Genomic DNA, 23,187 nt, shown 5'->3' with positions numbered 1-23,187 from the left:
CACGCTAGACTCCGTTTGGCCAAGACCGGGCGATTCAAGGTTCGCCAGTTCCGAGCCCGGTTTTATCCCGAACGCCGGCTCAACGGCTGAGCAGTGAGCACAAAGAGATAAGGCAGTCATATGGATACGTCTCATGGGGAAATAGATGGAAGTGTATCTGGCTAAACGAACAACAAGAACCAAACCATGCGCAAAGGAATGACAAACATCATGCAAAACCAATAACAATATAACATAGTCCCCCCTCCTCATCCCAAGCTTGCAGGGCCGCAGACCCGAGTGGCAGAGGCCCCAAATCGCAGCAGACCTGTCACTCAACTCAGTCGCCCAACGGCATCCCTTCCACCTGGTCTCCCAATGACCGCCAGTTATCAGCCTGCAGCTCCGAGTACTTGACGCGCTCTTGACTCCAGTCCTGGTGCAACCGGCTGATGTGGTATTGGGTCTGTTGGAAATACACAAGTTCGTCGCGGATGCATTCCTTGATAAATACCCCGCGAGCGTGCTGTTGTACAATGGATTCCTTGTCCTACAGCACGTGTCAGCCAGTTTCTCGAATCTTCATGGAATGGTAAAACGCACCTTGAAGATGGACTCCTCCACCTTCTCAATCTCCCCCGGCTTGACCGTTCCCTGAGGCCGCGCCCGCAGGTCTTGGAGCTTGCGCTCATTGGTCTCAATTCGCTTTTCCAACTGGGGAATGTTGTTACGCGCATATCGATCCCGTCGCTCGAACATCTCCCGTACGCTAACTAGGTTGTCTCGTTGGCATTTCAGGTCCTCCAGCATCCCATCTTCCCATGCCCGTGCCTCATCCTCTAGCAGACTCTGACTGGCAGACAAATGTCTTGCGGTGGCCTTAATACCTTCGTTCAACAACGGTACGTCATTCGTATCGATCGCGTATGTGTCCTTGGTCATCTCTGTGAGAGACTGTAGAGCGAGCGAAAACCGCAAATGGTCCGCGGCGAGACCTTCATTACGCTTGGCCAGCCGCTCAAGAAGTGAACACAGATTGATATAGACCTCGGCCGATCGCTTAACACCGCTTCTAACCGTGTCAAAAGTGTCTATGAGGGTAGATGGTAATGAGTCCTCTAGCTCGGGAGGCAGGACCCGACCAGCAAATTCATCCTGAACAGATATCGTCGCTTGCTTACGCCATACCGAGAGTTCCTTTTTGACGTTAGTGGTGACTTTGTTAAAAAAAAAAAAAAAATAGGAAGAGCATACCGTAGGAACCGTCAAAAACATCACGACGAGCTGTTCCTGGCTGAGGACAGGATGTGAAACAAGGGAATTCGTAAACCGTACGAGGCCGCGCCGACGCTTCTCGAGAAATGTAGTGGAATCCGCTGAGAGGTGAGTGCCATTGACTTCAAACAGTGAGTAAGTTTAAGAGGAGAGCTTGCAACAAGCTGCGCTTTGACTTACCAGAAATGCGCTTTGGTGGAAGAAGAGGAAGTTGACGGAATGGGTATCGTTTGTGAAGACAATCAAGAAGCCAGACAAAATCACTGTAGCGCCGAACCACTGTACTTCCCCTGCGTGCCGATTTCACCTCGTAGTTGCGATGTTGAAACATGAACATTCCCTCCTTCTCTTGTAAGAGCGTCACTGTCACCACTTCTTTTACTTGGGTTGGAACACGTCCAAGGTTCAGCGGGCGACGATTGGCATTCGCCTCGCCTAGATCGCTCCCCGAGCGACCAAAGTCCCCAATACTCGACCGCACGGGTCCACCGATACCTTCACCAGTCGAAGATTGTGGAAAAGAGTCTCCCCATCCAGACTCCGCGCTGGTGGACATGGGGGCTTCGGATCGACCGTTGGTGTGATTGACATTGGAAGATCGCCCGAGGGTCTCCCCATCGCTCGCCTTGGACCATGCGTTTGTCCCAGACCGAACACTCCCATATCCGTTCAGTGTACCATGTTCCGGTTCGTTCTGAGCATGCCCGTGACCACGATGTAGGTCGGGGCTTCCCCACGGGTCTGCGTCAAGACCACCGATAGATTCTCTCCTAGATCGACGCGACCGGGCGGACCCCGGTTCTTGTGCGGGAGCGGAAGGAGCGGAGGGCGCAGGAGGAGTAGCAGGGCGCTCTTGCGACGGGGCAGACATGGCGGAATATTGCTTTGCGCGCAGGGTGTCCAAATACGAGCTTCGCGGTGCCGGCAACTCTGCAATTGATTAGTTCCGTCTTTAAGTAAGGGTGAGAGGCGAAGAGAGCCATACTCTTCCGCCGATCGTCAACAGTGTCAAATGTCAAGTCTTCGCCTTCTTGCGCAAGCCCAATCAAAGCCAGCAGGACATTGAACTCCCCACGACTCAGCCCGTTCGAGCGGTCCGTATCACCAGAAAGGACAAGGTTAAGGATCTTCGCCTGATTCGTCGCTGAAAGTCCACCACCAGACAATAATTCCCGTACAGAGGTCAAGCCAGCGCCACTGCCTGCTCGTTCCCCCGCACTCAGCACGAGGTCATACGCGTCGATATAGCTCTCGGGGACATCGGAGTCCGGCAGAAGCGTCTTGACCAATTGCTCTCTGGATGTGCGTTTTGCGGTACTGTGACTCCACGGCGAACTTAGGCCGTCGTCGTCGGCGAAGAGGGAGGAGCCACCGAAGTTGTTGGCACCGCCGCCGCCGAATGAAGGCTCGTCGTCGAAAAGAGAGGCCTTGGACCTCCGACCTGGATCAGGCGTTGAGTCGTCTGGCGATGTGCCGAAGAGGGACATAGAGGATTAGCGAGCGAGCGGTGGTGGTGGTGGTGGAGGGATAGGATGAGGAGACGGAGCTCGGTCGGCGCTGATAACAGACAGGCGGCAGGCAGGACGGTCGGCTTGACTCGGGTCAGGTAATTGATAAATCCACCAAAATCGAGCACAATGCGCGATTGGTGGTAACAGAAGAAAATTACTATTAGGAAGTCTGGGAAAGGGAGGTGGTTTCCCAGTGGTGATAAGAAGGGTGACGCGGTTTGAGGGGATGATGTCGATTGTCCGAGTTGGAGTTGCTGCTAGAGTGCTGCTCGGTGGCTCACGCGGAGCTAGTCCACTCTTGGCCCACTAGCTCCCTCTTTAACTATGGGTGCGGCTAAACAGTATATAAGAAGTGCATGTTTTCATTATATCTAATTGTAACTTTCTCTAAATATAGTCCATCAAGTCGTAGCTTTATATATCACTCGCTCGCGCTTCCTGACATTGCCTCAACATCTTCACGGGCTTGCTCTCCTGCCACGGGCACTGTGAAATAGCCGTTCTGAACCAGCAGATCTTGCCATTCCTTCTTGCCTGTGGCCAATACACGGCCGACGTTAAAGGGGTTGGTGAACCATCTCTCCTTCCGTGTTTCTGCCTTGTTGCCTCCCTCTAGTGCTGCTCGACTAGCTCGCGTGGTTCGCATGCGCTTGGCACCTCTCTCATTACCAGTTAGAAGGCCACTGAGGTCTCGACGGTACTGTTCAAGCCGAAGGTCGAAAGTCAGTATCGCACGAATGCAAGGAGAGACGTCTTCGGCGATTGATCGTTTTCCATGCTCGAACATAAGTTCTGCGCCTCCGTTGGCCGCCGGAAGCTCGCATCCTGGCTTCACGACTGGCATCACCGCTGCGAGTAGCTCATTTTCCAGAGGACGGGTTGATCTATGACTGGATATTGCTTTCATCATCCTTCTGGGGAGCAGTTCTTTGTCTTGCTCTTCGGAGGTTTGCCGCAAGGTTTTTCCAAGAAGACATTGAAAGGTGCTTCCGATATCCACCGTCATCCTAGTATAATCGAGGACAGGGTCAGCGTGTAGCAGTTGAGATCCCTCGACGTAATTGAGTTTTTGTTTTTCTGTGATTGGGGGTATAGACAAGTCGATTTTGTCCTGCTGAAGTTAGAGATGTCAGGAAAAGAATATAGCAATGGAACATACCTTTTCTAGGTCCAGAGAGCAAGCAGCAGCAAGAACATCGAGTGCACTCCTAGACTCCATATATTCAGAATGAAAACCCAAATTCTCAAGGCGCTCGAGCTTAGACGCATCCGAGCCCAGGAAGGGTAGAGCATGCTGTGAATCCTCCATGCTTTCAGCCTCTTGCAGACTCAACTGCCACCAGTGCAGGGCTTCCTCGCGAAGCTCAACCTCGGTTGCTAGACCGGGGCTGATCATGACATCGCGGCTAAACCATCCCATATGGTCATCGTAGGTATTTGTGCTTAGTACCCGCAGCTTATCTCCGTTCGAGTCAAGGTCAACCCCTTGCGGCCATCGTTCGATAAACCAATCGAGTCCTGATTTCTCACTACCCACGGCCATTTGACACCAGTAGTTCAGCTCCGTTATAGATTTTCGCAGGTCATTGCCGGTGGTGAGATAGAGCTGCTCAATCGTCCTCCGCTCCAGAATGTGACCTTCGTTCGCAGCCATGAGGAGAAGGTAGTCCACGGCCAAATCTTGCGACGGCGCTCTGAATCGCAGTATAGCATGAAAAGAAATGTCATCAAGAGGAACACGGCTCTCATCGTTGCAGGTTATCACGATTGGGCGCTTGGACTGGTTGACCAGGGTAAGAACTCCAGACCAAAACACCTTATCCTCCTCGAACAAGATGTCCGCCTCTTCAAGAAGGATTAGAGACTGCTTCTGGCTGCGCGCCTGTTTCACCGTGGTTTCCGGAGAAGGGGCTTTTGCTTTCGGTTTTGCGGGCTTCTGGGCCGTCGAAGAAGACTTGAAAAATCCCGCTAGCTTGTTCTGCTTCACATCTTCCATCTCACCGGCCTGCGGATCTTTGTTGTCGTTGTCGTGCAAGTTGTGAACAAGGTGATTTTGCGTCATATCGCCAATGCGATCCAGTATGTCTTTCGCACTGCGGCGCTGACCTGCGTTGATTTCGAAGACTTCAAAATCCATCTCTTTCGCGACGGCATACACGGATGCTGTCTTCCCGCAGCCTGACGGACCACTAAGGAGGATCGCGTTCGTCATCCGCCCTCGCTCGGTAGATTTCAAGTTGAATGTAAGATCTCCCGTACGAATGACCGTTCGCTTATTCGAGACCGTCACATCGCCCGCCAACTCATCGTCAGAGCCCGAAATTTCACCCATCTCATTCGCCTCGTCCTCGCTGGACACGATGAAGCCATCCAACTTCTCTGCCTTCTTTCGTTTCTTGCGCTTCCTTTCCTCTTTTCGTTTTGCCTTCTCGATCTCCTTGGACGAACTGCCCGTTTCAATACTGGATACAATCAGATGTTTGAGCCAGTCGCGAAGCATGAGCGCCTCTTTGGTAGCGCAAAGAACCTGTTGTGCTGAGCTGGGCGCATACTTCTGAGCCCATGCCTGGGTCTCATATTCTCCACGGTCAAAAGGAGTTATTGAGGTCGTCAAAGACTCGTAGAGCTTTGCAATTGCTGGATGAAAGAGGTCTGGAGATAGGATTCTGTCTGCATCGAGATTACCAAGGTTTCTGCTTAATCGTTCGGACGTTATCGATTGCAGAGCCCTGCCGCTCATGATCTGTTTAGAGGGCTCTCTCAAAGCCGAATGATTGTTCCTTAAACTCTTGAAGAGGGTAAGAACACTCTCGTCATCATTGACTTGGATAGCAAGGGTCTTGGACTTTTTGCGGTCTGTCTCGAGGAAGCTCCCGGTGTCATTGTAAGAGGTGGTTCCATCATCGTCTCGCACATGTGTGAGCCCATGAGGCGGCCAGAGTGGGTGTACAGGGTCCGGAACTTTCTTAAATGTATGCTTGAAAGAGAATTGTGGCTTCAAGAATGGTGTTCTCTGAGGCATATTTGCTTCGAGTGCATTTTCCGACGAACTCGGGCCTGGGTCCTGTTGTGGTGGTTGCTCTGGTTTTTGTGCAGCTTTCTTCAAGAAGAATGGGTGCGTAGCTTTCATAGGTTGAGTTGATAGTGGTTTACTGGCGGCTGTAGGTTTAGGAGCCACTTTCTGGGCAACGGTGTGTTTCCTCTTTCCGCATAAGATTTCGTCGATCTGCTGTCCGAGATTTGGTGATACTCCTTCTATGTTGGTATACTTCACAATAACCAATTTCCTCTCAGGCTCCTTCTTAGAAGCTGTCTTTTCACGCTTGCCGCCTCTCGTTTTCGATTTATCCGTAAATTTGTCCGCAACTGGAGAGCTGAGAAGCTTCCCGTTTGCATTGAGTTTGATCACTTTCTGCTTCTTCTCCACTGAATCTTCAGATATAGCATTCATGTGCTCGGTGGGTGGGTGATGCTGATTACTTCCTTCTCGCGACGGCGAAGGGATCTCCATTGAAACCAGAGTTCCTGGAGTCGGGCCTGTTGTGATGCCAGGCTCAACTGCAGCTGGATTATTGCCCTGGTTTTGTTCCGAGCTCTCATCGTCGGTTATAGTGCCACTTCCTGAGGGCTCCGTCGCATCGTTAGTGGTCTTCCGTCGCTTCCTCCGGTCTTCATTTAGGTCGTGATCAAGTGCGGCGAGGGGTTGTTGTGAAATATGTGATCCTTTGGATGCGAGCGCGGTGGGACGAAGGAAGACATCATGCGCGGCCTCTGATGGAATTGTAGAGGCTCCAAATTCTGCAATCATAAGTAGATATCCATGCTGCAAAGGAGAGGCAACTACCTTTCCCGAAGAACGCATGTAAGCCGCGCTGTTCCCCTTGTCCCATGGCCATTGGTTATCTGCCCACGAGAGAGCATAAAATCATTGCTCGGGGAGAGAAAAGTGGGTTGGCTTGAGATATCAAAGGCTGTTCAATTCAAGTGCTGAGGCAGAAAGCCAGTACAGCTGTTGGATGAGCAAGCAGATGCTTAATTGAGACACGAAAGTCGACGCGAGAAGCGCGTAGTGCCAAGTCCCACTTCGCCGTAGCTATACACACTATACCCGAGATGGAAACACATCCGCTAGTCCTCTTTTGGATGGCTGCGGACCGGAGTATCGTCGGACCGGAAATTTTTCAAGATGCGGCAGAATAATGCTTTTCTTCAGGCACCGCAAGAGCAGTCGCTGCACCAGGTCGCAGTTTCTCCATCAATATCCCGCGCAATGGACTTGCAGCCTCCGTCTGTGCTGGCGCAATTGCCGCGTCCTTTGCACGCCTCTACGGGCAAGACTCACATCAGTGAGGTCCATAGCCTGGCCAATGCAAAGAAGCGCAAGAGATACGAAGTCGCTGTTGCCGTTGACGGGGAGGCTGTCAATCTCTACAATGTGAGTAACTTCGCGTTGATCATATCTTTTCGTCAAGTAGTAACTGTCATAGATCCAAAACCCCAAACTTGTCACATCCTACGCCGTCCCTCCGCAATCGTCGTTCTCTTGCCCGCCTTGCTCGCTGCGCAGGAAACTCCCCAATGGCTCAAGCGTCAAAAGGCAGACATACGTTGGCGTGAAGAAGGAGATCAAAGCCTTCACAGAGGAGACTAGCGCCAGCGCTCCCGTAATTTCCTCTGCAACCTTCGCCGTGAACGACTCGACCAGCCCGATTGTCTTCGTTGGCATCTTGCCCGGCCCAGATACTGAGCACGAGGACAAGGATCCCTTTGATGTATTGGCTGTTCACCGTGATGGTCGTGCACGACGGCTATCTCCCGACCTTGGGTCTCAGCGGTGGAGTCTACAACATAGCGAGATTCTCAAGTCGCCAGGCCACGAGATTCGCGGGTCCTTCCTCTTAGAATTTGATGATGCTAAAAGATCGCTGTTCAAGCGACGACCCGACCTTGCTTCTCTTGCACTTGGCGATTCTGCAATTTCAGGAGGCAGCGATCCCTCGATTCTGTTACTTGTTTCTTATCCGGAGAAGGACCAGATAAGTTTCAGCGAAGTCAGAATTCAAGTGTTCTCGATACCAGGCGAGGTCTCGGGCCGGAGCGTCGACGAGAGTCAGCAGATGAGACATCTCTTGACGGCTACTCTCCCTGACATAGGCGAGAGTAAAGTTAATAGCGGACGCCTGAACTGGCAATTCCACTCCGGCTCCGCAGGGTTGAACCTCTCGTTTGGCAAGGGTTTCATCAACTTCGACCTGTCTCACTACACCCCCGTCGTGACTTCCAAGTTCATTCTTGAGGATGAGGAGTTTTCTTCGGTCATGCGTGTTACTGCTCAATCCGTAATTGGCGCCGGGAAGTCCATGATCGCACTATACGACACCCAATACAAGTCCATTCAGCGCAGCATCGTCACGAATGACCTCCCGTCAGCTTCTAGCCAGGCGCATACCACGTTCATCAACTACTTTGCAAAGCTTGACCTTGTGGTTGCGACTAGGGGCAATTCCCTACTAGCATTCGATCTTGCTTCGTCACAAAGTCTTTCCGCCGTGCCAGGGAAACGTTCCCGTGACGGTCTTTTGATCGACGCAATCGGCCGGGGTATTGGAGTGGCCTCACAGTGGGAAGGGGTGTCGAAAAAGCACCGCTCTAATGACAATGGTGCCCTCATACTGGCGTCGTCTGAGGACGCTGAGAGGTGGAACAAATCATCTCGCGCGTTGCGGGAAGCCGCCAGCACAAGACATGCCGCAGAATTCGACCGTGTCGTTCTGGCCTACTTTGGTGCTGGTGAGATCAAGAACCTTCCATCGCCAGGGCAATATGTCGACCCGGAAATGATCTCCTACTTGCTTTCTTTCATCTTCGCAGTAGAGGGTGATCTCACAAACGCGGATAAGCTCTCGGCATCCTCGTCGATCAAGGTCACTGTCGCCTTCTGGCCTGCACGAACCTGTGAATGGCTTGCCCGTCTGGGATATCTGGATCCCGAAAACGTCGAAGCTTCTCTGCGCCGCGCTCACAAGCCTAGGATCCTCTCTACGCTTCCCGTAGGCACCTTCTCTAAGGCTATCCAAGAGTGTGATCCCTCTCTTCGCCGTTTGGCTGTCGTCCTCCAAGGGCCCGCCGCCTTCAACGCCAACGAGTTGGCTCACGCGCTGAAGCTCTTCCTCGATGAGGCGCGTTTAACTCCAATTTCTACCGACGATGAAGAGCCTCAGAAGGCACTAACGAATGGCGTGGACACAAGTTCCTCAGACCAATCTACTCGTGGGGTGCCTCCTTCCACCATCCAAACAATCTTTACCGGACTAAATACTATCCTTCTCAAAATCCACGCCCATCCTCACCCAACAATAACCTCTTCTCTCCGCGCAACCCTCACCCGAACAGACCTCATCTCCACAATCCACCATCTCCGCCTTTCCCTCGCAACAGGCGGCCACACAACCCGCTTTACCGAGACCCCTCCAACTCCGATTAGTCCTCACCTCATCTCACCAACCCTCCCCCTTCCCACAATCGCCGACCTGCTCAATGCCGCCGTCGACGCAATCGGTCCATCAGGCTGGGTCTCCATCAACCCAGGCGACTACAGCACGCTCTCGGACCCCGAAGCCGCTGGCCTCCGCGACGTGGCTCTCATCGCAGAGATGAAGACCGAGGTTGGCGCGGCTCTTGCGGGTGTCGAGGAAGCTACTTTCCTCTCTGGCATTCTGCGCGAATACCTCCGGTACGCGCAGAGCGTCGACTCAAGCACACACACCCACCTCACCACAACCGATGATAACCTTCCCGCAACATCCACATCCGTCCGCCACGAAAAGCTCAATGGCGCAGACCTGCTCGTCTTTGGCGCAAATGACGAAGACGGCGAAGGCGCAGCTGATGGCGATGCCTCTGGTAAACTCCTGCCTTTATCGCTCAAGGCTACCAAGGACGTCAGTAGGACAAAGGTCCTCAAGGGCACGGGCAAGGTTGTGCAAAGGAGTAAGCGTGAGATGGGCTACTTGCGAAGAAAGGCAGTCGGGAAGTATACCTTTGAGCGGCTGGTTGTGTAAATGTTATGCGTACATGGGCGGAGTCTAGTCTTGTATTTAGATTTATTTCTTAGAGGGTTTGGTATAAAAAGTACATATTACCTTGCCTACTGAGCACGAAGGCCTTCTGCTTCCCAAATATCTTTTCTGTTAAGATGTAATCTCCACTTCCGTAGTGCTGGCCGCTTACCCAGACGAAATATATATTATTGCAATCTGGGCCTATAACCCGCCAACAATATCTCAAAACCTGGCTTATCCTGAACCCACGCGATCATATCAGAGATCTCATTATCGAAAAATCACCCCGAAACGCCCATTTCTTAGCCGAGCTTCGTTAACTACACCAAAAGCAAGTGTCGCGTCGTGTACTCCGTAAGTCGGTATAGCATTAAACCACGTGACAGAAACGTCCTCGTGCCTTCCTTGTATGGAAAACAGTCCCGGTCCGACCTGGTCCTCGATCGCTCCTTCCTCAACCCACTACATATGGTGATGGGTCGATCCTTCCTTTTAAGATCTGCTTACCAATTCGTTATTTCCTATTTGGTAGTCGCATTCGCTGTTCGGGTAGAGGCAGGTGCGATGCAGGGGCTGGTTGTTGCTTCTTCCCAATTGAAGATCAAGAAATAGCACTGCAACACTTCGGCTAATTTATGCGTGATTCAATTGATAGGTAGGGACTATGGTATATGGTAAATTTTTCATACTTCCTAAAATCATATTGGAGAGCTTTGTCCAGAACTGCGGGTGCTTAGTTTACAGCAGTACGGAGGCTGGCGGAACCATTCAACATTCAATTCACACAATATGTACAAGCTACCGACGGTATATAACATCATATCTATGCATATGGATAATAAGATATCAATGGGCCTGGCCGTCTCTGGTATATCGCATCAAACCACTGTAGAGCATTCAATGCACCTCTGCATCATCGGTCACTGATCATGTCGTCAGTCTGAATCCTTCTATTGGAAGGATCAGGATGCTCCAAATGCTCCTGTTAGACGTAGTCCCACCTATGCGTTCCAGGTAAAGCAAAGCAGATTTTAATACATGCGGCGTAAACATCAGCGTAACCGTAAGTCTTCGAAATTGATCGGTCATAATGCACATGCGAAAGGATAGAAAGTAACGATGAAAGTAACCCAGAAGAAACGAGATTGATAGATCGAGAACAAGATAGCGAAGTCGTAGAGAAGAGTCGTGATTGAGGGCAAAAAATCGTGTCATGGGCGCATTATCAAGTTCAATCACGCAACACCAGTGTATAGCAGTACAAGTCAGTCACGTAAATGTAACAGATTCGAGTCGTCGAAAATCGGACAGCGATGAGGTGAAATATCATTCGAAAAATCCGAACTGTTAAGCGAAAAGGGGTATAATGGAGAATGGCAAGCAAGGCGGAGCGTAAAGTCAATTGCGTTGTTTGATTCGGTTTTCGAGGCATCCGAGAGCACTCATCATCGTGCGCCTTGCCGATTAGAACAGGTGACTTGGAAGGCGACTATTAAAAAGGCCGCTGATAGCCGGGCACGAGGCCCGCGACTTATGACCAAGTTGTGGGAAGCGTGAAACTTTGCGGCGCGACGCCTAATGGTCGGTGTGCTGACTCGGACTTGACTTGCGGAAGGCGTCGATCAATGAGTCGTTCCCATGGTAGAATGCTCCGCGCGCTCCTTCAACCGCATAGCCTGAGACTCCAGAGAACGAGCCATCAATTTCATCACTGCTTCAGTTAGCTTACTGTCCCGAAAATAGAAACTCTGGAAGTATCTTACCTGGCCATACGGAAGCTCTATCAAGGAGACTGGCTGTGGCGAGAAGGATCTGACAGCCAAAGCCTCCATCCGCACTGCCCGGCAGCCGCTGGAAAGAGGCGGCACCGTGGATGTCTCTTTGCATCTTGTGTTCAATGCTTGCGAGAATATCCCGAGTCTTCTCCAAGAGCTTGCAATCTTCGTCCTCTAGAAGCATGCTCTCAGCGGCTTGCGCAAAATCAATATTGTCGCGACCCAGAATTCCGAGGTATGGGCCGACCCTTTCTTGGACTGCTGTGACCCATTCGGCGAGAACTTCCGCGCAATCAAATGTACACATGGCGCTTTGTAGCGGTAACTCTCGACAGGTGAAGTCGGCAAAAGTATTCCCGAGTTGGTCAGACATGGCAAAGGAGTCAGCGGCGTAGCAGGCTGCTCGCCGCAAAAGCTTTTCGCGGTTGATTTGTCCTGGTCGATAAACACCCAGTAAAGTTTGTGATGGCCCCTGGGTAGTAGATTGTGAGATGGCGAGATTTCCTACCCCGAGGTCCGCGATCGAGCCACGCCGAATGTCATTCGTAATCGAAGGGTCCAGTGCATCTGGTGGGATCCCATCCACAGCGTTATCCATGTCCGTTCCACGGGCCAGCTCATCAGCCATGGCGTTCCAGTCCCGCTGCCAGAATGCTTCCTTGCAACGGCCAAGATCGATATAGAGACGAACATAGGCAAGGTCCAACAAAGGAATGCTGTCAGCAGAGAGGGGACCAGCTCCGTATGGGTTGGGTCGCTCTAAGCTGTGCATAGGGTTGGTAGCCCAGGCGGATTGCCATGCTCTGAGAGCAGGCTCGATATGCGCTCGCATAGCATCTGTTTCCCGGGCAGTCCATTGCCGACCCATATGGCGCTGGCGAGTTTCCCAGATATAGTTGTGGATAGCGTAGATGAGCACAAAACAACCGAAAGAGCTAGGCCGCAAGTCGCTGGCAGAATCATCAGTGCCAATGCCAGAATCCTGAGACCGCCGTCCTGCAGTCAGGAGCGTCGTCAGTGCGGACGAGAAAGCAACGCTCTCTTTTGAAGAAAGATGACCACTCATTTTCTTCCAGGCTTGAGGTGATTCGGCCGCCCAAAGATCTTCTTCACAGGGCAAGTCAAGGCGAATCTCCGAGTTGGTCAAGGCCGGGGCATGGTTGTACGCGGAGACGAGCAAGCAGGATGCGGCAAAAATCGCAAACAGCGTCCGCTTTCGTTCTTCGACGATCTTCCAGTCCAACCAATCTTTCCTCTCCTTCGGCGGACCAAATGAGCCCCAGGAGTCGGAATTGGCATCTACATCGTTTGAATCACTTCCACTGGGCGATCCAGCGTTCAAATAATCTTGTGGAAGATCCTTTGCATCGATGTGGCGAGTTAAATCAGCTGCTCGCGCAAGGCTGACCAACGCCGCGCAGTGAGTGCTTGCAATATCGGCAGAGGTCTTATCGCCGCACGTGTGACCGTAAACAACGTTGAGCAGCATTGCCTGCACGAGCCAGAGCGGAGTGTTGTGCACAGAATTGTCTCGAGGATTGGCAGACCTAGACACGGCGGTTGACATGTCGGCTTTTCGGCGTTCCTCAAGGTACAGTTGGATCATCTTCTTGGAAGCTTCAAAGAGATCTTTTGAAGCGGCAGTGTCGAACTCGTAAAGTGCACCGATGGCCGCCATGGAGAGGATCAAGCAACCGCCACCACCAACAACGCCGCTGGAACTGAGGTTGAGATGGCCACTGGGAGTCCGTAGATTGTTCGTGTACTCGGGTGCTTGGAAGTTGAGACTCGGAATATGGAGGAAGGGCAGATGAGGGTGGAAGTAGGTGATGTAAGCGGAAATGAAACGCTGCATGTCCGCGGTGCTGGGCAATTGACTGGTGGAGTTGAGACTAGAAGAGGAGCGAGAATAAAGGTCGCGATATTGAATCATTCCGGTTGCTGGCTGAGAATACTTGCGATGACTGAAACCTGATGGCTGCGCCATGCTGGCTAATAAAGCCTGTCGTGTGGAGTCTGTAAAGGTATCGGTTGAGGCTGGGGCATTGTGAGTTCGTAGGGCACTATTCGCGAAAGGTAGGTTGAGAGGATTAGGAGATTCTCCGCGTGTTGCCATAGAGGATGAAAACATACTGCTTTGCGAATGAGCTCCCAGCATGGGCTGGCCCACCGAAGTCATGGACGGAGGAGTGGCGTAAGCCTCAGCGAAAGGGTTCTGAGCCATCAAGGACTTGGGAGAAACGGTCTCTGGTGGAATGCCTAGTTCAAAGGTAGTTGGGGTAAAGTCCGGGAACTGGTTTGCAGAAGTCGCCGGGTGGGGTGGGAACTGGTTCTGCCAGCTCATGGACGGCATTGAGAACTGGTTTGACCCATCCATCATTGGCTCACTGATACCACTTTGGCTGCCCGTACTCATGGCTGACGGTGAAGACTCATCGATTGCAGACTCATTGTGCTTACCCAGTGGCATTGACGGATCGAACCTTTGCATCCAATCGAACTGAAAATCTTCCTCCATGATCGAGTCGCCTGTGGGAGGCATCTGGTGGGTACCGTATGGAGAGGACGGGAGGTCGTTCCCGTAGGTTTGCGGAGAACCTCCAAAGTGGAGCTGAGCTGGATTTATGGTGCTGCCGTGGCCCATGTAATCAGGAATGTTAAATTCGAAACTGCCATAGACAGGTGCCGTCCGTAAACCGCCGGAAATGTCCATGGGTAGTCCATGAGTTTCTAGTTTTGAGAGACCGTTGACAGGAGGCTGGTGGGTAGCAGAGTAGCCGCGATAGTCGACACTTGAGCCCACGGAAGAACCGAGGCTAGGGTGATAAGCATGACCTGAGTGACCAGCTGGGGGCCCTGGGGTGGGGTTACTGGCAAGACCAATGGCGGCTCCGTCAATGTGACTGATTGTGTTTGCTCGGGGACGCATATTGCTAGAGTTGCTGACGATGGAGTTCTTTCGTACGCGGCTGGTTGCCGGCCCAGCAGCCCCTGTGCTTTCTCTTCGAGCATTTCGAGGTCTTGACGACGGGGTTGTGGTCATGTGAAGTTTCTGTTGGTGTCTGAGGAGTAGGTCTCGGCGAGCGAAGCAGCGGGCGCAGTCGGGGCATTCAAAAGGTTTCTCCTTTGTGTGAGAACGTTCATGACGCTTCAGATGTTCCAGTCGAGCGAACGACCGACCGCAGGTTGTACAGCCGTGGGGCTTTGGCTTGTCGGTCTTGGAAGGGGGGATATTGGCCGCATTGACATTTGGAGCTTTCTTCGAGTTATCCTTGGAGACTGCTTATTATTAGCATGTAGTTCGAGGGTCTATTCGTCATGAACAGCACGAACCATTAACATCTCCGGGGACCTCTGAGATACTGGAGAGGTCTTCCAGTTTAGGGCTGGTGCCCAGATTTTGGTCCACCATCGGGCCTATTAACATGCTATCTCTACTTTTATGAAGAGACAGAGACGGACCAGCGCGCAAGCTGATCGAGGCTGGAAACAAGGGCCGCGGTTGTCGATACGTCAACGACCGAGGCAAGAGAACCTAACAATGAATGCAACGGCGAGTCACGGCACCATTGACGAGTAATCCGCCCACTAAATCAGGACTGATGGAAGTTAGCTTAGTAGTCTAGAATAGTCATGGCGGAAGCGATCGGATCGAGGACATCATCGCCGCGATGAGAGCGAAGCTTAAGCAGTGGGTGGGTCAGGGAGCGGGAAGGAGCTGGGGCAGCGGGGAGCAAGGCAGGGAGATACTGACAGTGAGAAGCGGGAAGTTGGAGAGTGAAAATGAAGCTCTTCACAGCAAGCGATAAGAATAATGTTTCTGCGATCGAAAGGAGCGACGCAGAGGGAAGAAATAAAGCAGTCGTTGGTGGGATGTGGCGAGGTGTTCCTGAGGTCCAAGTCCCCAACCCTCGGAGTAGTCAGCAGGGGGCCCAGGTTCCAGATTCCAGGACCCAGGGGAAAGGCCGTGGATGGGTACATCAACTGACTGGAGTCAACCAGAGAAAGACAGAGCAGCGATGCGCTGGAAATTCTGGGGAAGAGAAGCAATTGCGAGGAGGACGGAGCAAGGCAGTCAAGCAAACATCGGTCGAGGGCGGCCAGACAGGATAAGCCGGAGCGATAGCCGGGACAAAGAAGTATCGATAGGGGCAAATTGAGTTCAATTGTTTGCCATCAAAGAACTCAAGCAAGCCGGGGAGCAAAGAGAGAGAAAGAGCTACAAGGACGAGGATCGAGGGATGAGGAACAAGCCTGAGGAGGGAGAAGAGAGAGAAGAGAGAAGGAAGAAAGGTTCATTGATTGGGAGACAAGAAGATGCTTCACTGCAGTTACAGCAATGGAGATACCGAGAGCTGCACGTTACCTCCGGCTGTGAGCGTCTTACCCTGCCAGTCCTGGTGGCTGTCGCGGGATCAACCACGAAGCTGCTGGCCAATAAGCAGGGAAGCAGTGGGCCGATGAGCACAAAGCATGGGCCACGACTGGGTCAGAGCCAAGCACCAGCCCCACCGCGCAGTCACGGGGGAGCTGCGCTTGGGTCTGTGCCACCAAAACGGCCAATCATCGTCGCCACTTGAACTCAATCCAGGCCGAGAGGATTGCTACAGCCACGCACTACTAGGTACTTCTACGGAGGGACAGACAGCTCCGATGTACCTGTGGTCAGGAACAAATATGAGCCTCGAGGAAAGAAAGTGGATTTGAAGGGGAGACGAAAAAAGACAAGAGACCGAGGCACCCCAAACACTTCGAGTCTCAGCTTGACGCCAGGCGCATTCCTCATACTCTGAGTGCAGCGGGAAGCGCGGAATGCACCCGCCTACAGGAGCAAGGCAATCTGCGACAAAGAGCACGGAGCCTGTGTCTCTACGGAGTACCTCAGCCTACCTACCTAGGTACTGTAAGAGTAAGCCAGGCGAGATGTCCTGACGTAATCGGCGTGGTTGTCGCATTTATTGTTGGGCCGTCTGTTGCGCCCTTCTTCAACAACCCGTGGTCGCGTTGAGACTGAAAAGACCGTTTGCAGAGTATGACGGAGGCGACCCCAGGATGGTGGACAACGGCGTTCCTGAGGCGACATTTCAGCAGCCTATGAAGAAGGGCCAGCCGGCTAAAAAAGGAGAAACAGCTTCGGGAGCAAAGGCCGCGGTGTGGGGACTCTGGGGAGAGCAGGCGCAACCACGGGCAGTTCATGTGTGGGGGATCTGCCAATCACTGTCCAAGTCCCTGGCCCAAATTGCCCTCGACCTTCTGGAATACAAGCCACCCATTCCACGTTGCAGCTCTAGTTGCTGGGCAGACTGAATAACCTGCACTATTCATTCCCGGATCTGTGTCCTCCGTGGATGGCAATCATGTGCTGATGGTACAGAGTAGCTTTGCTGCCTTGATGCCTTGATGCCTGCCGGTCGCACTTTCGACAACCAAAAAGAACGAGAATCAACCCCGCAAAATCAAGCTCGGGGAGAATCTCAAGGCACCAAGGCTTCTTCAGCAGCGTCCATCCCCGTGTTCTGATTACTCTGATTATTTGGCAACGCCTCCGGGTTGGTCGACTCCTGCGCCATCCCACGCCATGACGTCTCTGCTGCCAAAGTCGGAGTTTGTCCCGACTACTAACTCTTCTTAACTCTTCACTAACTCAGGACGCTGTCCACATCCAGCGAACAGCATCCACCCCTGATTCATGTTGATCGTCTTTGACTCTACCCTTGTACCTCTAGCGAGATTATGTCTGTCGAAAAGGAGGCTTTGAGTTCAGCCTAAACCATGAGGACGAGGAATGGAATACGGACCACCACACAATGCTAATGCCACAGCAGAGCTGTCGCGGGGAAACTCCGGCAACTACTGCAACATACTCTGTACAGATTGACTGGACACTGCAGCTTTCACGCCGTCGTCCGTCGATCCCGTCCTGCAGACTCGAAGTGGACTTCTCACTGGATTCATCGAGTCTCGGCCGTCGCTAAACTGCTCAAGCTGTGGTCCTAGCCTCCTAGTTGCGCCTCGATGGAGCCCGTCTATTCTCCGTATAAGCACCTAGACGAGTATAGTTGCACTCGGCCAATCGATGATCCTGTCTTAATCTAAATCAGACACTCTTATCGATCTGGCCTTGGACGCGGCACTTTCCTTGCCAACGGCTGTCGCAGATTGATCACAAAGTCGTCGCCGCCAAGTTACACGCAACACCAACCACCACTGCATCACTGTCTGTAGAGAACAGACAATTTGGACCAAATCCCATTCAGATGGAACGTCAAGGCCACCAGGCCATCATTGGTGAATTGGGAAAGGATTATCCTTGCCCGATTCTTCAACGTGCAGATTTAGTGGCGCAGCGTTGAGTGTCTTGCATTAGACCAACCACTCACAGCAAATCTTGTATATTTCGACAATGGCCATGACTCCATATGGGCACAGCATTCCATCCAGAGCACTGCTCGTTCTGACTCTGAGGCCTGGCCAGCAAGGATTGGTAATCGGGCGTCTGGCGACCGTAACCCCGAAGGGAAGGAAGCTTGCAGTTTACCTTTGACTGAGCAAACCCTCAATCTCTCACAGCTTCAGCAATATGGCATGACGACCCTCATCTCCTCCAAATCTCAGCAAGTGGACCCGGCTGTGGTTATTTCCTTGCGATCCCGCGCACTAAAGGTCCACCAGCTCCGAGTTAGTCCAGGCGTCTTTACACTCTCCAAGAGGCCAAAGTGGACAGCCATACCAAGCAATATCCACACAAATATACACCAGGATGCACCAGAGACAGAAAGCTACACTCTAGCTGCCATGCACCGCAACCCGACCTCAACACCAAAGACGGAGAAAACATGCACCACCCAACCGCAACCACGGATCTACGCGCTTTATCAACGCCCTGTAACCTCGCTTGTATGACCTTCCAAAACACTCCCCGCTGCTTGGTCCCGAGTGTTCAATTCCAATTCAAATTGGCCTGACTCTGTACCCTTATGATTGGCCGGCCGATCACCCGGGGCCTAATGCAGTGCAAGCAGGAAGCTTGCCGTCATACATTAGTGCTATGGGACGATGTTATCTATTCGCCATTCGATTCGTCTCGCCTCGATGAGCGAGGAATGGTATGACTATAGGCCTTCTTACTTTGCTTTTCTGCGTCTCTGCATGGTGCTGGTCTACCCTCTCGCCACGATGGTACATGGTACATATCTAGGTGCAGATCATGATCTTCGAAGCGTGCAGATATGTCGGAGATGCAGGTCTCTTCTTTATAGCGGGGTTTCGTCACTCTTCGGACCTATAGAGTACTTAAGGGCTTGGGCTGTTGTCGTCGGTACCGGGTCTTCGTTTTGCTATGTAACTCAAGCCATGCATGATGAAGAGACAGAGACCCGACACGAGGTCCGATGATCTTCTTGGCTGCAGGTCTTGAACTTCTTGATGGGCTATCTGCATACAGTAGAAGGAAAAATGCGTCAATGGCTAAGACAAGTCTTAGCTGTGACGTACCTGAAAGGCCTGTGCCTCGCCACTCCTACCTAATCCTCTGTCCACCATGGTCCTAGATTACTATCGCCCTCTGGTACTTGGTCCAAGCTCTAAGTACTCCGTAAGTGGGTTTCCGGTAATGGTGCGCCAGTATTCGTGGTCACTACTTCAGTCGGCAGAAGGCGTTTGAACCGTAGAGCTCTTGAGCTAAGACTACGAGGTAGATAGGTACGCACCATGCCATCCGCTAGCCTACAAAGCATACGGCAAAGAAACAAGTAGCTGAGTTCAAACCTATCATACAAACTCTCTTGCTCATTCTAAAAATATGGCAATCACACTTTAGTGGTAGACTACGAATACTTACTCTATACAACATGCAATAGAAGCCCCCCAAAGAGAATATACATATGACCCCGCCACTAAACAGAGTGCCATCATCAACAACTCCAACCAATACATACGACTAAAGGAACGACGGGAACATCTGTGACAACCACTAGAAAAGGTACGCCGCTCTACTCTACCCACAGGCCACAGAAGAGCAACTTAAGAAGGCACAACCCGCGTACCTTCCCGACAGGAGTCACGGACAAACACCCATCAAGGCAGGAGCAACCCGTTTGCATCAAGCGCACCTTCCCTGAACAACAAGATATCAAGCAAAGGAAGGAGCGACCCATGCTTACCAATCGTACTTGCCTAAACGGAAAGAAATTATAAACACAGCTATTATGGAAGGAGCGACCATGGCTGGGTCTCAGGCGTATCTTCCGTTATATCTTGCTCGCTTAGTGGGAGCTTCGGATTCTGAGTGTATTAGCGATTGTAGGCACATACTAGAAGCAAGGTACTTGAACGATGTGTGGTGCGAGGCTCGACTAAAATACTACTAGTCAGACCTGTTGTCTTGACATTGTTGATTCTATATACTTATGCCACATGGTTTGTAATGTTAGCAAGAATTCTCATTCTTCGTGTGGTCTTACCACGATTGGGCGGGTGGTAAGGGCGTCTCTCATACGACGCTAATCCCATTGCTGGTGGAATGGAAATTCTGAGCCTCTACCACTAACGATCAAGTATACATCTCTTCTCTCAATTCATGTTTTGTTATACAATCGGATTGGAGTGTTGCTTAGTGCGCGAGATCGCCCGGATGCTATTTTTGTCTTCAGCGGCACGTTATGTAACTTGTAAGGCCATACTTCTTGTTCGCCCAGAGAGAATTGGCCCTCCAGCCCTCGATTGACAATGCGGACCGCCAACAAAGATGTTGTCAAGCATCCATTGTCGTTATTGGTTGCTATAAAAGCAATTCCCTGCTTTCCTTGGCGCATGCCTGCGCGAGACCCAATAAATTGCCCAAGATAAGCGCTGGTAAGGCGCTAGCTGCAAGTCCGACACCAGCTTCTCCTTTCGAGGGACTCATAGGACAGCTGTCGCGTCCCGATGCATGCGACGATACCGCGATGGAGATTCTCGCGTAACGGGGGAAATGCGTGAGGTGCCCATGTTCTTACATTCTGCAGGTGTTCGCCCGCAAAAGCCGCAGAATTCGAACAACAACAACCTAGTTACCGTACCTCCAGGCAACAGGGCCGGTCCCATTCCCAATTTTGAGAATTCTCACTTATCGAGCTCGAATTTCGTCGTCCATCGACCCGTGCAATGTTCTCGCCTCGCTGGGGAAAACAGCTCGACACGCGAGGCTTCCTCATCTTCCAGCGCCTGTATCGCTTTTACGCGACATTCGTCGTTCTCGCTGCCCTCGTTAGCGGTCTCGCCCTGGCCGCACTAACATTCAACGAATTCTACTCGTCATCGTCAGTCCTAATCCGCACGTCGGAGGGCTTCCTCTGCAGTTCAGCCATAACGGCCGTCCTATCCGCGGTCCTAGGCACGATGCTCCTATTCCAGTTCCAGGGATTTGAGAACGCAACGAGACGGGATCTGGCGATTGCGTGGTCACCACTGGTCCTGCTTGACCTGTCGATTCTGGAATTCATCATCGGTGTTGTTTGTTGGTATTATGGGAAGAATGTAAGGTGGAGGGGGGTGCTTATGGCGGCTCAGTCTACGATGCTGCTGGGTGGTTGTTTTCTTGTTGCGATTTGGATGTGGTTTAATATGAAAGAGTGAGGGGGGCTTGGGAAAGAAGAGACGGAGGCGCCTGCGACGAAGAGGCGTGGTGGCTCTGGGTACGGATCGTCGAATATACGACCCTAAGATTGGCAGACCTGGCTTATCTGCTTGTGTGCAGCATCTTTTATGCCAACATCTCTGACATAACGCATTCCGTCCCACAAATCTTGGTACTGTACGAAAACACTTCAATGGCCCTCCAGCGGTATCTGACAGATGAAGGGTGGAGTCCCACTCCGCCAGTCTGAAGGATATTGATATCAGGAGATGAAGAACGTTGAATGACCATACTCCAAGGCTGCGCGGGGTCCTATTGTGTCCAAGCAAGAAGATTTCAGACTCCCACGGAGATGAAGATGCAATTGTTCCTCCGGTTCCAATACGTTGTTTCCGTCTACAGACTCCCGCGGGATATGGTTCGATTTACCTGCGATCATACGTCCTGGGCGGGTGGTGATGACGGATCTTATACCGCGCCAAATCCTATTACGGGGGCAATGCTGAGCCTCTTCTATCGGTTATGGACATGGGGCGTGGACGGAGTTGACATTACCAGCAAGATGCTCGAGCGGTGAGGTTTATATTTCGGAGGGAATGAGAGCATGGGGAAGGTGGCGATATCGGGGGACTCCAGGATCATCAAGACTGTATATATAAAACTTGCGCAGTGGGCCCTTCGTCTTTGTCCCGGGATATTGGCGATTGTAGATAATATAGACTTATAGAAGAATGAATTCGATGGCAATATAGACAGAATGAGCCCTTTGGTCTTTATGTGCATATGCGTATACTCCCGTAGATACTTCGTATATAGTGCATGTACCCTAACCAGAGAGAACAACTCACCTCGCCCGGGCCCTGAGTGGGCATCCATCGCTCCTTCCTTCTAGAGACCATATATGATTGGTAAGCACAGAACCTACACAAGGAAGGCGCGACTGTTCGTGACGAAAAAGGAAAGTACGAACAGGGTCCATCCACCGGGTGCACTGAACCAGAGTTTTTGCTTCCCGCAGAACACCTCTCCTCCTGCCTCCATCCTCTTCCCGTCACCATTCTTCTGAACATCGTGTTATATAGGCAGAAGATAATGACCGAGAAACAATTCTTCGATGCCTGGGTCGGCAAAACCATCCAGTTCACAAAGTCCAGACCCCCATCCACCTGGATCCTAGAGGAGAGATTCGCCGACAGGAACGACTAGATAACTGCAGTCGCCTTCCACAAGCTAGGCCCCCTCCAGGGAAAGCCTGGAGGCGCGCACGGGACCTTTTCGTATCGCAATGCAGACGATTCTTCTGATGTTGCGGTTATGAAGATCCTCATGCAGTACGTTTTGAGTCTTTCCGTGCCAATCTAGATGATCTGGGTCTATGAGGAATACTTGACTTGATCTGACTTCACCTGGCAAATGCTGAATGTGAGTCTTCTTGTTCCAGAGTGCCCTGGGGTTTCCGGAGTATTGCTCTGCTCCTGAAAGGGCGAGGCAAGCAATGACGTGCCATACGCCGAATGGCCTTCGCGAATTAAAACCGCTCCAAAAGCTCACGCGGAATGATTGCAAGTCTGCGCCGCACATTTGGGAGCATGAGTCCGGCCTACAGGACGATGATGGGATCGTTCCGGGAGGCTTTACTCACTGCGTCCTGATGGATTACGCTAGGGGTAGGGAGATGAATAAGGGTGTCTTCTGGTCACTGGCCGACGAAGAGAGATCGAATGTTCGTGACGCTTTTCGCTTGGCTTGGTTGTATGTGGTTCCTATCGTTCTGTTTGTTATTGATCATAAACCGTGTGGTTCAACTAGCACTATTGAACTTGTATGGCCAACAGTCGCTTTTTGCAGAGAGTGTGTGAGAGCCTGTGTCTTGCCCGACCTGGGGCACATATTATGGGACAAAGAATCCTTGACTGTGTGAGTCTATTTTATCTGCGGATTAAAAGGTACGTGCTGGGTGCAGTGGCTGA

The 23,187-nt window shown here is 51.8% G+C and overlaps 4 protein-coding genes across 4 annotated transcripts; 2 read left to right on the top strand and 2 right to left on the bottom strand.

Annotated features, from left to right (window-relative positions):
* Positions 1-319: 319 nt before the first annotated feature.
* Positions 320-6,661, bottom strand: mvp1 (sorting nexin Mvp1; the record flags this gene model as incomplete). Its single annotated transcript, XM_073770989.1, has 8 exons — positions 320-529; positions 583-1,176; positions 1,234-1,376; positions 1,435-2,184; positions 2,240-2,716; positions 3,228-3,876; positions 3,925-6,554; positions 6,610-6,661. 8 exons carry the CDS (start codon positions 6,659-6,661, stop codon positions 320-322), a joined length of 5,505 nt encoding a protein of 1,834 aa, XP_073631208.1.
* Positions 6,662-6,986: 325 nt separating this feature from the next.
* Positions 6,987-9,943, top strand: BDV14DRAFT_167590 (uncharacterized protein). Its single transcript, XM_073767712.1, has 2 exons — positions 6,987-7,200; positions 7,253-9,943. Exons 1-2 carry the CDS (start codon positions 7,036-7,038, stop codon positions 9,824-9,826), a joined length of 2,739 nt encoding a protein of 912 aa, XP_073631207.1. The 5' UTR covers positions 6,987-7,035; the 3' UTR covers positions 9,827-9,943.
* Positions 9,944-11,296: 1,353 nt separating this feature from the next.
* Positions 11,297-15,144, bottom strand: amdX (putative C2H2 transcription factor (AmdX)). The gene is made up of 2 exons (XM_073766572.1): positions 14,935-15,144; positions 11,297-14,880 (listed from the first exon to the last, which is right to left on the bottom strand). Exons 1-2 carry the CDS (start codon positions 15,026-15,028, stop codon positions 11,552-11,554), a joined length of 3,423 nt encoding a protein of 1,140 aa, XP_073631206.1. The 5' UTR covers positions 15,029-15,144; the 3' UTR covers positions 11,297-11,551.
* Positions 15,145-20,655: 5,511 nt separating this feature from the next.
* Positions 20,656-21,358, top strand: BDV14DRAFT_151796 (uncharacterized protein). Its single transcript, XM_073766571.1, has one exon. The coding sequence runs from the start codon at positions 20,746-20,748 to the stop codon at positions 21,214-21,216; it is 471 nt and encodes a 156-aa protein (XP_073631205.1). The 5' UTR covers positions 20,656-20,745; the 3' UTR covers positions 21,217-21,358.
* The last annotated feature ends 1,829 nt before the right edge of the window (positions 21,359-23,187 follow it).

Source organism: Aspergillus stella-maris, assembly GCF_047715825.1.
Source record: "Aspergillus stella-maris strain CBS 113639 unplaced genomic scaffold BDV14scaffold_9, whole genome shotgun sequence".
Classification (NCBI taxonomy): Eukaryota; Fungi; Ascomycota; class Eurotiomycetes; order Eurotiales; family Aspergillaceae; genus Aspergillus; species Aspergillus stella-maris.
The sequence above is the reverse complement of the archived record's forward strand: the minus strand, read 5'-3'. Positions and strand labels throughout refer to the sequence as shown.